At 48.2% G+C, this 13,064-nt stretch overlaps 1 protein-coding gene across 1 annotated transcript in view; it reads right to left on the bottom strand.

The window, feature by feature from the left end:
- Nucleotides 1-13,064, bottom strand: part of LOC8029247 (cuticlin-1) — a 126,908-nt gene that overhangs the window by 19,350 nt on the left and 94,494 nt on the right. The window contains exons 4-5 of the mRNA XM_042290323.1: nucleotides 4,201-4,403; nucleotides 2,021-2,157 (exon numbers count right to left, since the gene is read on the bottom strand). Coding sequence (XP_042146257.1) covers nucleotides 2,021-2,157; nucleotides 4,201-4,403 — 340 coding nt within the window. The remainder of the gene's footprint in view (nucleotides 1-2,020; nucleotides 2,158-4,200; nucleotides 4,404-13,064) is intronic.

Genomic DNA, 13,064 nt, shown 5'->3' with positions numbered 1-13,064 from the left:
CAACTTTCAGTGCGTTAGTTATTATCGGCTAACTAATCAAGCGAAGTGAATTCGCCGTGACCTTGCACTTTCAGTATGTGTGCCCGTTTTTGTTTGACTTTTAGTCCTTGACTACTCTGATTTATGGTGAAACAAAGTATGGAAATATCTTAAATGTCTGAGAAGAGAATCGCCCTCCCTCCAACCCCCATAACCCCGCCTCCTTTTGTTCCGACGCCAATGGTTTTGACTTTGCGCCCGTGTCCTCCTATGTGCCCCAAGACTAAATCAGAGTCTGGCTCAAGTCTTCACCGCAGCTCCCGTGATATTAAGGTTTTTACACTCACGAACACGCGGAAAAGGGTATTGAATCAGCAAAAAGAAAAACGCGGTATATGTTGAATCTCGAAACTCGCCGTCTAAGTTTTATCGTTTTTTTTTTCTTCTTTTAAATCTTCGTGGTGTGTCGCGCGGTTTAGCGCGCAAACTCTCGCGTGTCGGGCCTTGGCAGAGTACCCCGAGCCAAGGAGCGGGTCACGCTGCCTTTGCGAGTCCTTCGAAGAAATTCGACCAGCTGAGCGTCCATTGTTGCCAGGCTTTTCGTCTCGGTCTTCGCCTTTCCGTCGGCAAAAGCAAGTGGAAGGGTCAGGACGTGGTCGGGGGTGAGGGACGCCGTAGCCTCGCCGTGGGGGGCCTCCGCTCAGCAGTCAACTTTCGCTTCGTGGACCTAACCTTTCTGCCTCTCTGCCCGTGTGTTTGTTCGTCTGAATTTTTCTTAATAAAGTTAAACCTTTATCACTCATCTCAGGCTTTTCCTTGAGCTTGTGTTTTATAGTAGGGGATTAAATTTAGAAATGCTGCGTCCCAACTATACCATGGAAACACTGCATTTTGGAATTTCGCAGCAACGTTGGTTCTCATGCGCATGCTCAGAACAATGGCTATGTTTACATGAATATGATCGCAGCGCATCGAACCGAGCCGGGACATGCATCTTTTTTTCTTTTACCCATGTAAACAGAGTCAATGCTCGAGGACAACTTCTTCTGGCATTTCAGACGAAGCGAACACTGCGCGTGCACAGCTTTTATCGGTGCTCAGGGTCCGCGAGCGCACGCGTACTCATAGCTTTGGCTAGTGCCACTAAATAAGCTACGCTTCAGAGTAACGACACTTGACCATATTGTAGTTTAAAATCAAGGTTTCCAGTTATTTGAAGCCTTGGCTAAAATCGCAGGAAACGCTTTTCCGCCCTCCAGAAAGGTTTAAACAATTCGCGAGAGAAAAAAGCAATATTACATTAGCTTCCTAACACCTAATCTAATGCTGAGGAAGCCGCACTCCTGATTCATGACGGTCGGCAATTGCGTCTGCTCTGCACAAGCACCAAAATGGCGGCGCCCACAACAATGTCGGCGAACAGAGTGCCGGTACTTTAAGTGCAGCTCATTTAATGGCTCTAGCTTTGGCTTCACTGCTTTCAAAGAATGCACGAGGGTCCACGTTCAAATTTCATTCCACATAATCGGAATCGTTGTCCCTTGAATACCTCGTTACCGTACGCTATTAGCTCTGTTCATTCATCATGTTCATGATGCACAACAAAGGCCGCGAAGGGGACCATTACGTCCTTTGCTATGCATAATAAATATAACGCATGTTCAAGATGCACCGTGTTAATGGGGATCATTACGACATTTGCCATGCATCATGATGTGTTTATGACAAAAACATAGTGTTTTTTTACAAAGGCAATGATAACCAAAGTGGACATGACAAAAATGCGAGATGTAAAAAATAAATTTTGAAGGGTAGTTGTGCAGCTGCTTTCTGAACGGCTGCCTAAAATGCTCGGCGAGCACGACAGCTGAACTTGATCTCCTGAATTTCTCCGCTGAGTCGATAAATTGCAGCGGTGCTTACGCAGCCTACCTATTGACGCGAACGATTGTCGAACCTGTCTGCACCTGCATGTGCACGAGACCATGACTGCGCGAGTACGGAGCAGAGAGCACTGAGTGCAGCAGGCAGGCCTTCTCACCTGACGTTGAAGAAGTTGGTGATGGTCTTCTCCTTGGTCTGATAGCGACAGCGGATATGGAATCCCCTGCCCTGGTTGGTCACCAGCTTGCGGTGGGGTTGCACCACGACGGTATTGAAGTACTCCACGCCGTCATCCTGCGTTCAGGTTTGCACATTGGCATAAGCCTTCTTTTGCGATGATTTTGCTAGTACTAGCAATCTTTATGAGGTGAAAAGGAGAGCACCCTGTTCATCGAAAGTAATACCTCGGCAGGCGAGATGAATTGCATGAGGACGAAAGCACAAAACAACAGCGTGACAAAAAGGCATTCTGGTAGGATTTGAAACTTCCTTTTTCTTGGCCATTATTTGTTTGCTAAAGTTCTGGTCTAGTCACTGATCTCTATTGTAGTAAGGTGGACCGCGGATCAAGAGCCCGTCGGTGGTATCACCGGTGGCCATTGCTTGACATCAGGCAATACACCCGTCTATGGGAGAAACACACAAAAGTAGGAATAATGAAGCTTGTACATGGTGCTCGAAGGCGTGCATTTTATGATGTGCTGTGATCATTATATGTGGAGATCGAATACGTATTTGCCAAACGTTCGAACGCCGAAATGTGCCGGAGCACCACTGATTGTGCCGGCGACGTTTACTTCAGTTGCTCAAAAAATGACACGTTCAACAAAGGAACAACACACTTCGAGTTTTAGTTCGTCACAGATGACCTCACTGCAGTTTAAAGCAAAGGATTGCCCCACAAACACCTTGTACAAGCGCTTGAAACGATGCGAATGTCCCCGTGAAGGCCTTCTAACTTATCGTATGCTAGGCTCCGATGACTTCGAGGTCACGAACGACTCCACACTGACTCTCGGTAACTCATGTGTCACTGAACCGCATCACAGTTTACGCCCAACAGAATCGCAAGCCGCGACTTTCAGCCACGAAACATTTATTAAAAAATATAGTATTTTAACGCTTTCAACATTTGCGCCCGGAATATTTACAGTGGTTACGGGAAAGCATGATAAAAGATTTTCGTCAAGAGCAACATCCTAAGGGTAAGAAATTGCAGTTTTCCTCGTTTCTCTGATAGAGCCCCATGCATTAGACGGTATCAAGCGATGGCTGCCGGTGGCGCCGCTTGGCCCCAGCAAGACAAGCCTCGATCTGCAATCCCGCCTTCTACACTAGAGATCAATGGGACTAGCAGCAAGATTTGCAGCTTCACTTTTGTGCCGCCAGGTGCGTGTGCGTTAACGACTAAATTGCTGGGTGTATTTGAACAGCCTCGTGCTTTGGTCACTTTTTAGTGGTGTCGCAGCCTCCTCCTCAAGCACCAGGATTTTAAGCAAGCTCATATCATTTAATTCGAGACAGCATCGAAATATCGCAGTACCTGACAGTCATTACACAAAGCCGGAAAAAGGGGAGAAAAAAACGTCCAGCTGAACTTGCTAGTGATTTCATACTTCTAACCTCCGCTGCATTTCCAGTTCAACAATCGGCAGTGGGACCGTTTATAACTACGTGTGTCGTGTTCTCGGTAACAAAAGCTTCTTTTTTTTTTTTTTTTTTTGTCAGAACGGTATTTTTATGGAAGGTCTCGGAATAAACTGGCCATGAGTGTTGCGTCCACTTTGCCAACCACGGTCCCTCTCGTCTTTCCATCATGGAGCCAAAGACGCATCGAAAGGCGGTGGAGTGCCAGCTATTAGAGCCAACACGTTTCGGTGGCGCCCTCTTGCGGTTTTCGTCCTTGGCGTAACGACCACAAGTTTCCTCGCCGTGACGTCACGAGACGTAATCTTTGACTTCTTGTCGTATTTTCCAATGGAAGCTTGGTGTCATCGCACATTTAAACTTAGATCGTCACCGTTGACACACTCTGACATTGCGATGATTTCCGTCGATGAAAGAAAACAAAAATAATCCAGATGAAAATGTCACAATGAGCGTTTGGCCAATCGCGAATGGCGACCACAGCGACGCTTTTGGTCACGCGCGTCTCTAATAGTGATCAATGAGAGCCTAACAAACGTCGGGCGTGGCGGGTCCTAAGCACACTCATCGGATAAGCTCACTTCATTAGCAAAAAAAAAAAAAAAAAAAAAAAATACCCGCCGAATGACGAACAAAAGAGAAATTCTCAAGCCATCGGTGACGGTCCTCCAAAGCGGCATGCCCACTCACCACGTCGGTGCTCATGGTGTTGCAGGAGCGCAGGGGCAGCGTGTAGACGATCTTGTCCCGCACGTTGGTGTACTCGGCCATGCAGGTGGAGTTCTTGGACAGGCCCTTCGGGTAGATCATGCCGTTGAAGTCGTTCGGCGCGTCCAGCGTCACCTGGATGTTGTTGCTGTTGCACTCGATGTTCACGTCCGACGCCTCTCCCTCTGCACAAAGACAAACGAACAGTACGTAAGAAACCTGTTCACAGACACATAGATGAAGATGATAACGGCACTTTATTATGAATTGCTTAGAATAGGGTGGAAAGGGGGGGGGGGGGCGGCCCAAAGCATTGTGTTCGGCAAATAGCTTGGGGCATCCCACTGCGCTTTCGCCTCAGGCTGTTCGGGCGCACTAATATAAAACTCTCCTATGTCACACTGGTGCCTGAAGCGCGCCCCCGACTGTTGTGTTTAGCGTCCGATATGCCTCCCATACATGAAAAAGTGGTCCCGAAGCGGCAACAAATGACGTCACAGAAGCCGGAGTGTCACGCTGTCGGATGTCGCGATCATTCCTGGCGGTTGGTCGTAGAACTGCTGGCGAACGAGTGAACGCAAGTGTCGCTGTCGTCGCGGCGTCCCTACTTCTGGCTGCCAAAGCTTCCGTGGACTGCCACACTGGAGAGCAACCTGCAGCGGAACAGGCGTCTGCTACATCCGCCACTGCTGCTGGAACATCGCCAGGATCGCGACCGGCGACAGCACGTCACTTTTATGACGCTACTAGGCAGAAATCGAGGGACCACTCTTTTGGACGCGAGGAACACACCAGTCGAAGACATGTTCCGGGCACCATATCCGTTTCACCAGACGACGGATCGCAGCGGGCGCTACGAAGCATCCCAGCCGATCCAGCGCTGTGAACGTACCACGCAGCTGACTACACCCTCCGCATGTCACGTCAGGCTCACACAGCCTTGGGATTGCTTCGATGGCTGGTAAGATCCTCCGCGGTCCATCGTAAGGTGGAACGGAGGATAGTCACACCATGAACTGTCAAAGCTATCGGGAAAGTGTGAGGCATTCGCACACCGTAACACGGTTGACATTACGCGGCTTTTGTTTGGAGGAATAAGTAAAAAAGAAAAGACGGGACGTGTATCGTTGACATTCTCGCGTGACTTGCTGCGCTCTACGTGTTGTCCGCCCCGCCATAACGAGTAGTTCGGCGCGCGGAGGAGATACTGCGGTTGTTTGAACAACGTCGTATTTCCACGCGCTATGGGGTGTGATCCGGTCGCATACGTCGTCTATTTAACGGCGCGCTGGGCGGGAAAGGTCAAAAGGCTCGTTCATTTCTTTCCCCTCCTGCTTCTTACTTTCCTGATCACGGTGCAATGAACCGAAAACAAGAATCGGGGGTTATAGGTTTTCGTCTCCACTCCGAGGACACCGAGGTTAGAACAGGAACTCTTCGCGCGGCGCGGTCTCCGACCCCGCTGGCAAACCTCAGAAAGCAGACAACGAAAACAGGAGGCACATAAACGCCCTCAGGTTTGCCGATCCGCGCCCCACCCACGGCACACACGCATGCCTGGCCCTACCGCCAAATTTAGTGCCGAAAACGGACGGCTGATAACCGCGCGTCGTTCCTCTCACTGGGCCGGCGGACGTTAACGCGCGCTCGGCACACATACACGGGGGCCTAGTTAATTTGCCCCTGCCTCCGGAGCTCATTAATCAGTCTGTGGGGCAAGCACACTGGGCCGAGCGAAAGGGGTACGCAAGGGCGGGCAGGACCTATGCGCTGCCACCGCAGGGAGTTCGTTCGCCCCAGGGGCGGGTGCTTTGTGGGGCTCCCGAAGGCGCCTGGCCCTGCCCAACACCCATTCCAGGCTTGGGGCTTGGGTTGAGTTAAGGGCTAATGAAAGTGAACGGGCTGGAAACTTCTGCTCCGTTGGTCGGCGCGCTGTGCTACGACTCCGCGTGGAGGGAGGGAGAGTTCGTCGCCCGCTCCGTCTCGACAGACGCTCGATCAAACGCCGCGAAAGCGCCGGAGGTTGTGGACCCGACTTCGGCCGAAGGACCAATCGCGAACGAGCGTCCTTCTTCTACGCGCATCCATCATGGCGGAGAAGGAACAGTGGCATCTGTTTTGGCGTTCTTTTGCCTAATTTCCTTTTGTTTCGGCCGGAGGCCCCCCAAGAATTCGGCTGCTTGTTTGAACGCGGAGGCAGACGGCGTAAACGCGTGTAGGTGTCTGCTCGTCGTCTGTTTGTCCCTGTCGCCATTGTCACAGTCGACGTTCTTGGGCGTTCTTCGTCGCACTCTCGCGCGACACCTCGACTGCTTATTCTTGTTCAAGTGGCTCGACAAGAAACAAAACAGAACCAAAGTAGATGACACAGTGGCATTGTTCTGCAGTACAAACGAAAACAAACTTGATAATTCGTATACTGTTGTAGTGAGGACCCCATAGAGAGAAAGTCATAATATCGTCATATGCCTTTTGATAGAAAACCTTACGTGCGACGCCAGTATTGTGATAGTGACAGTCGGAAACTGCGGGAATTTGCTCGCAGAACAAGTAAACTACAGCACGATAAAAAATATAAGAACCGCAAAAACACGTTCCCTACGTGGGCGTTGATTTGATCGTCAAAGTAGCAAGCTCTTCCATTGGCGTATAATGTCGGTCTTGCTGTACTGCGGTCGCAGGTTATCTTTTCGTATGCACCGACTTATTTATTTCTAGATTTCCTGGCAGCGTTATGAGAGGAATGGGTGCTAGCGTGGGGCCTTCGGAAGTGTCTTTTTCCTGCACGAGGACTTGTGCAAACACGTCGCAGAGCTACTCGCTCATGTCTGTTCCTTTGATGGCTTTGCATGAAGTTTGAGAGATAAAGTATGGTTTGTGGCTTTATTTCGACGAATTCGACAACAGCTGCACAAGGGTTCTGAGCAGCGCCATATTTTCGGCGAGATGTTTGGGTGTGCTGCCTTGTAGAATTTTTTCACAACTCAGAGTAGGGATACTTCAACTTCCTCCGCTGATGCAAGCACGGGCAATGCCAAGCGTCTATGCACCATGAAAATTGAAACATAACCGCGTGGGTAGCACGTGCACTACCCACAGTGAGTCTTCTATTCGCCACGAATAGAAGACTACGGCAGCACTAAAGTGACTTTAGGCAGCACATGCCTGTGCTGACATAATTTTGACAGCACTGCAACGGCTTGTCTTTTGACGATTCGAGTGCGTCCAACCTTTTCATTTCTATCTTTTACATTTCCTAACCGCCTCCAAGCTGCAGCAGCATATCGTTCTCGGCTCCATTCAATTCGCTTCTGCCGTGTTCCAGAAACCAAAGACCACGATCAATCTGCCCTTCGGCCTCCAGCATGACCTGTTTGACCTGTCGCTTTACCGGGACGGTTCTTTTGCACGAGCTTAATTGGTGCCAGAGAAAGGAAGCCTCTTTCGAAGCGAGCTGCTCGCGCTTAGAGATTTTTGCTGCGGACAGCCGGACATGACACGAACAGTTCAAGAACGACACGGTCCATTTTTTTACTGCTCTCGTATGGTGCCCTCGGCTTTCGGGTGTGACGTTGATGGTTGGGATTCTATTTCTACCTCAGCGTCCATTGCTGGTTTAATATATGTCTGCAACGTTAGAAGATAAGTCGCCTTTTTATAATAGTTTTCGTGCCTTTTCAAGGTAACTTTAAAGTGGGCGCCGGAACACCTGCATCGAGTTCATTTGGGCCAAGAGATCGAGAAGTCATTTATAACAACACGCATAAATCACGCAACTTCCGCTTTTTGGTTTGAAAACCAGAATTACTTTTTTTTTTTGTTCGTTTGTTGTGTCTTGGTCTTAGGGATAGAAATAAGAAATCACAAGTTCTTCGTTTGGTCTATACGCTTGTCTGGAGCTCGTGATCGTTTCGCCGCGCGAGAAAAAACCGCGCCCAAAGGCACCGGAAATGGTCTGCGCGAGCCGGGAATTCACGTCCGGTGCACTTTCGCTCGGTTACCACCACCGCCCTCGTGGCTGTCTGGCTTTTTTTGCGGAGCAGCTGTCTTTGTATACGCGCTTTAAAAGACCGCATCTCTTTGTTGATGTCGTCGGACTCCTTTGTTTTAGCAACGTACAACTTTGGGGACTTCTTTTGTTCTCCGACCTGACGTTGTGACGAATCGCGTTTTATTTTAACATCGTTTCAACTCGCGAAACTGAAAGAAACAAAAAGGTGGCAAAAGCTAGGACAAAGAAAATGAGGAGGCACGTTTTCCGCGTGCGCCTTTGTTGCGAGAGGGAGTTTCATGCCTGGCCACACTGGAGCTCTTCCGTATTGTTTCCGCCAGTTTAAATTTACCGCCACTTGCCGTCACATTCGTTGTGGCGATAACTTACTGTCGGTGACGTCGCGACTGTTTAGTCATTTCAGCAACCATCACAAGTTTTCTTTCGAGACAAAAACAAAAATAATTTACAATTGTGAAAAAAAAAAATTAAATCGTTACCTACCGTTTGTCTGAATAATGAAGCATACATTTCAACATCAAAGAAACCAGTTGTACTACGCTTACGAAAATCTACTGCGATCTCTGTTCATGATAAAGGCTGCAGTGTATGTCAGATTAAGAATAGCAGGACAGACCCCTCCCACGAATTTCTCTGCTTGCCGCGATTGGTGGTTGCTTCCTCTCCACTCGCCACTTTTCCGGCATTCGCCCTGCTAAAGTGGAAAGAGTCAATGGCTTTTCGAAACCGAGCCTGTCCCGGTATTCTATCATGGATGAAGAAAGAACAAAACAAAACAGGGACAACACAACCACATCTTTTGAAAGATGCGGTTGTGTCGTCCCTGTTTTAATTGTTTCATTCTTTCTTTATCCATGACTTAAACCAACACGCTCTTCTCTTAAGCATACCGGTATTCTAAACCGGCAATAGATTATACCGAGTCTATTCTCATTAATGTCTACGAACGGAACCTAACGAATAATGATGCGGATATTATATTCTAACACGAAATATCCGCCGGGGCAGCAGCACACAGCATAACATTTCACAGGCCCAGAAAAGAGCATAGATAGTAATGTCTGAGAGCAGATATACTTTCAGGGAGCGTCATTCACTCGATTAAATCTATGGATGATAATAATTTGTTCGTACACACACACAAAAAAAAACGTATTTTTTAAAAAAAATTAATTGCAGCCGGCTTTAATCGAGCGAATAGCGAGCTGAAATGCGGAAGTCCCCGCGGAGCTAATTACAATTTGCGAACAGGACACGCAAAGGGGTTTCGTGCTTGCGTGGATGAGCGATCGTCCGAAATGTCCCATCAGAGATGCTGATTGTTTCGAGGGACGTTTCCGACTTCGATTCAAAGCGTAACTTTCCCCCTGCCCCGCTCCCTCCCTACCTCAACCTTTCCTCCTCATTTGTAGCGTGACCCCTTCACTCTGAACCCTGCCTAATATCAGAATGTGGGAAGGGCGCAACGCTGCCACCCCGAGAGACATAAAAGATGCTCTTTAATTTACAGCCCACCGGCTTCCTTGCGCTGTTATTACATCGGAGCGGGTTGTGCGCGTGTTTTTTCTCGCTTCATCTGGACCTACGCCAAAAAGATCTTTCTTCTTCTTTCTGTGGTTGCGTTCGTAGGCGTACGCGTGAGTCCGCACGTATATACTCCGTTTCACTTTACGGTGAATCGCAGAAGACGCTACAAGCTCTCGAAGCCAATCCAACGCCATTTGAGTGTTACGTGACGTTCTAGACGTCACACGCCCCGCGCAGTGACCCGCGGGGGCGTGTTGTCACGTGATCAGTTTGCAGCGCTGGATAGGCTGGGATGATTCGTAGCGTCCGCCGTGATCCACCATAAGGTGAAACGGAGAACGGTTTTCTCCTCTCCTTGATTGACTTTAAATCCGTCGACGTTGAGGAACTAGGAGGGTTGAAGTGCACACCTGCACTAACACACGACCGATTCGCGACGTCATGGCTATCTTGAAACGGCCGTTTGCTCCCTCTCCCGGACGACGGTGAAAGGGGAGGTATATACGCAGACCGCTCCGCTGGACGTAAGAATGGCCAGCAGACGTTGTCGTTCTTCGCTGCAGGCGTTGCTGTCAACTTGACGTGTGACGAGCCTCGGTGCTGGACCTTATTCGACACCCACGCGAGGCTTCGTGATGGATTCTACGTACGGTCGTTAGGACTAAGTTAGAACAGCTCTTGGTTGGTTAGGATGGCTCGTAGCGTCCGATGCAGTCCACCGTAGAGGGGAAAGAGAGTATACAGCGTACGTGAGAGCTGGCCCGCTTGCAGCAAGAACTGTCGAGGATCGCGAACTCGGATGTCAAGATTCCGTTCTGGTGTAAAGCTTTATCAATTTGTATCTACCGATTAAAACTTCCGAACACTCGCACGAACTTAATCATGTTGAACTATGTATTTCCTCCACCGTAGCTCGTCTATCTAGAAATGACAAAGAACATGAAGGCAAGCTTGTACACTTTCAACATCTTGAAAACCCAAGACTTAGGAAAAAAAAGTGTCAAGACGCGCACGGACGCACGAACGCGCAAACGCACGCATACACAGACGCGCGCGCGCACACGCACGCTTACACACACACACACACACACACACGTACACACATAAATGTATTCAAGGCGTGCCGTGTTAATTGTTCCTTACCGATAGTACATTGGAGTCTTATTAATTTGGTAAACACCAGTATTTACTACATCATAATTGAATGCGATATTTTTGTGAAATGCCCTTAAGCTGAGACTAGAAACTGCGCCCTCAGCGCGAGCTCGCTGGTTTCTGCAGTGCTTTGGTTGCACGTGCCTGCGCGTTCATACTTAAGTTAGGAAGGGCAGAAAGCTCGCGTTGAAAGCAGAGCTTCTAGTTTCAGCTTAAGGGTGAACGAAGTGCCCTTAAGCGTGCCTGACCAACTAGCTTGAGTATCACCTTAGAGCGGGAAACCGCAACTCAAGGCCTAAAGCGGAAATGCCCCCCGGTTGCCGCCATCTCGCCTGTTTGACACATTAGTGATCACGTGACGTCAAGATGGCTGCGCCCAGAGTTGTGCCAAATCAGATTGGCCAGATCACGGCAAGCAAAGGGGCTCTCTGAGGCTGCGTTCCAATCTTACTCAAATGGATCCGAGTTACTCCGGCGGATCATGTCACGTGACAAGACGGATAAAGCAATTGGACGCGGGTAGGTTTTCGAACGCCAAGGTACAGAACATTTTCCCTAGAGTGAGATCAAGTAAATTATGGACTGCGGCCCTCCTTACCGTAATCCGGCCAATCTCATCTGGCGCACGTATGGGCGCAGCCATCTTAAAGTCACGTGATCACTAATGTAGCATACGGTCAAAATGGCGGCAACCGGGGGGTACCATTTTTGGCCGCTGGTTTACCGCTCTAAGTTTACTCAGGCTCGTTGTATCTGACAGGGTCATTACAAACGTCTTTGCTAAATAGAATCACGTGTCCTGAAACTACAATGGAATTACACATTGCGCACGAGCGGACGAGAGTGTGAGAGGAAGAGAAAGGGAGCTAGAAAATTCCCAACGTACGTCGTAACACCGCGTTCGTGTTTCCTCGAAACTCGTCTGCATTGCCGCACTTGAGCCCAACGCGTGTGAAGAAGGAAACGAAAACAGCGGAGACGTGGAAACGCTTCTGTTCCTCTCCGCGTCCCAAAGAGGAAGCTCCTGCGTAAGCAGCTCTTGCGTCGTAGTGGCGAGCAGCCGTTACGAGACAACTTAAAGCATCAGAATCCCAAGAGTAGGGAAGTCATAATGTTATGCAAATTCTAATTATTCGAAAAGAAGAATAAGCTAAGCTGTGTAAATGTTTAGCAAGGGCTCATGAGGACACCAATTCGAATACGTGTGTCATGGTATCTTCCGCAATGCCAGAAGCTTTGCCATTTACATAGTTGATTGTTCTTATCTGGGCATGAAACATATCATGAGCGTATCATTTTCGGAAACATAAAGATAAAAAAAAATATTGCAAAAAAATAAAATATTTGTACGGCCATGTTGCCTTCTATTCACATACTTTACGTGTTTTTTTTTTAAATTATTCATCTGACAACTTTGTGTCATATATTGGTTTAGGGTATTTATTTATTTATTTGACTTCTTTAGTGCTCCTAAACGACCCGCGGGCCTATGGAAGGATGCACCAATTGTCAGATAACATATCGCACTAATGCAAAATGTTTGTTGAGGAAAAAGAAATCACTGTAACGAAAAAAAAAAATAATTGGACACAATGTAGGAAGAAAAAACATTACTGGTAGAGTTTGCGAAGTATGAGTAAAAACATGCAGTCAGTATAAAAGTAAATTACACACATCGTAGTCGATAAAACAGTACTCACAGTTACATACGATCGGGTATAAGGAAACAATGTCTTGTTTAAACTAGACATTGAAAAAAAAAAAAAGAAAAACAAAACTGATGGCTAAAATTAATTAGATTGGCTTTCATTTTGCAAATGGGCAATATAAAATTATTTTATATTGCCCGTTCGCAAAACGAAAACCATTCTAACTCGAGTAGTGCAGACAGCTTCGTGCGTGTCATGTTCATCGATCGTCCGGTAAAAATTCCACGGCTGAGTTTCTTTTCGATATTGCGAACGGCAACAAGGCGGTGGTCGGTTGTAAACAGGTCCGAGCGTCGTGTAAGGTCCTAGTTTTCAATCTACTGAGGCAAGGCCATCCAGTACGAACAAAATCCGGTATTTGCTGAGCCATCAGTCTTTTTTTCTAGTATCGGCACGCAACTACAAGACTAGCGCGCTCAGCTGTGACCTTTACTCAGTTGGGT

The sequence above is a fragment of the Ixodes scapularis genome, unplaced genomic scaffold (assembly GCF_016920785.2).
Source record: "Ixodes scapularis isolate PalLabHiFi unplaced genomic scaffold, ASM1692078v2 PGA_scaffold0__279_contigs__length_252992795, whole genome shotgun sequence".
NCBI classification, from domain to species: Eukaryota; Metazoa; Arthropoda; class Arachnida; order Ixodida; family Ixodidae; genus Ixodes; species Ixodes scapularis.
This window is presented reverse-complemented; position numbering and strand designations above follow the sequence as displayed.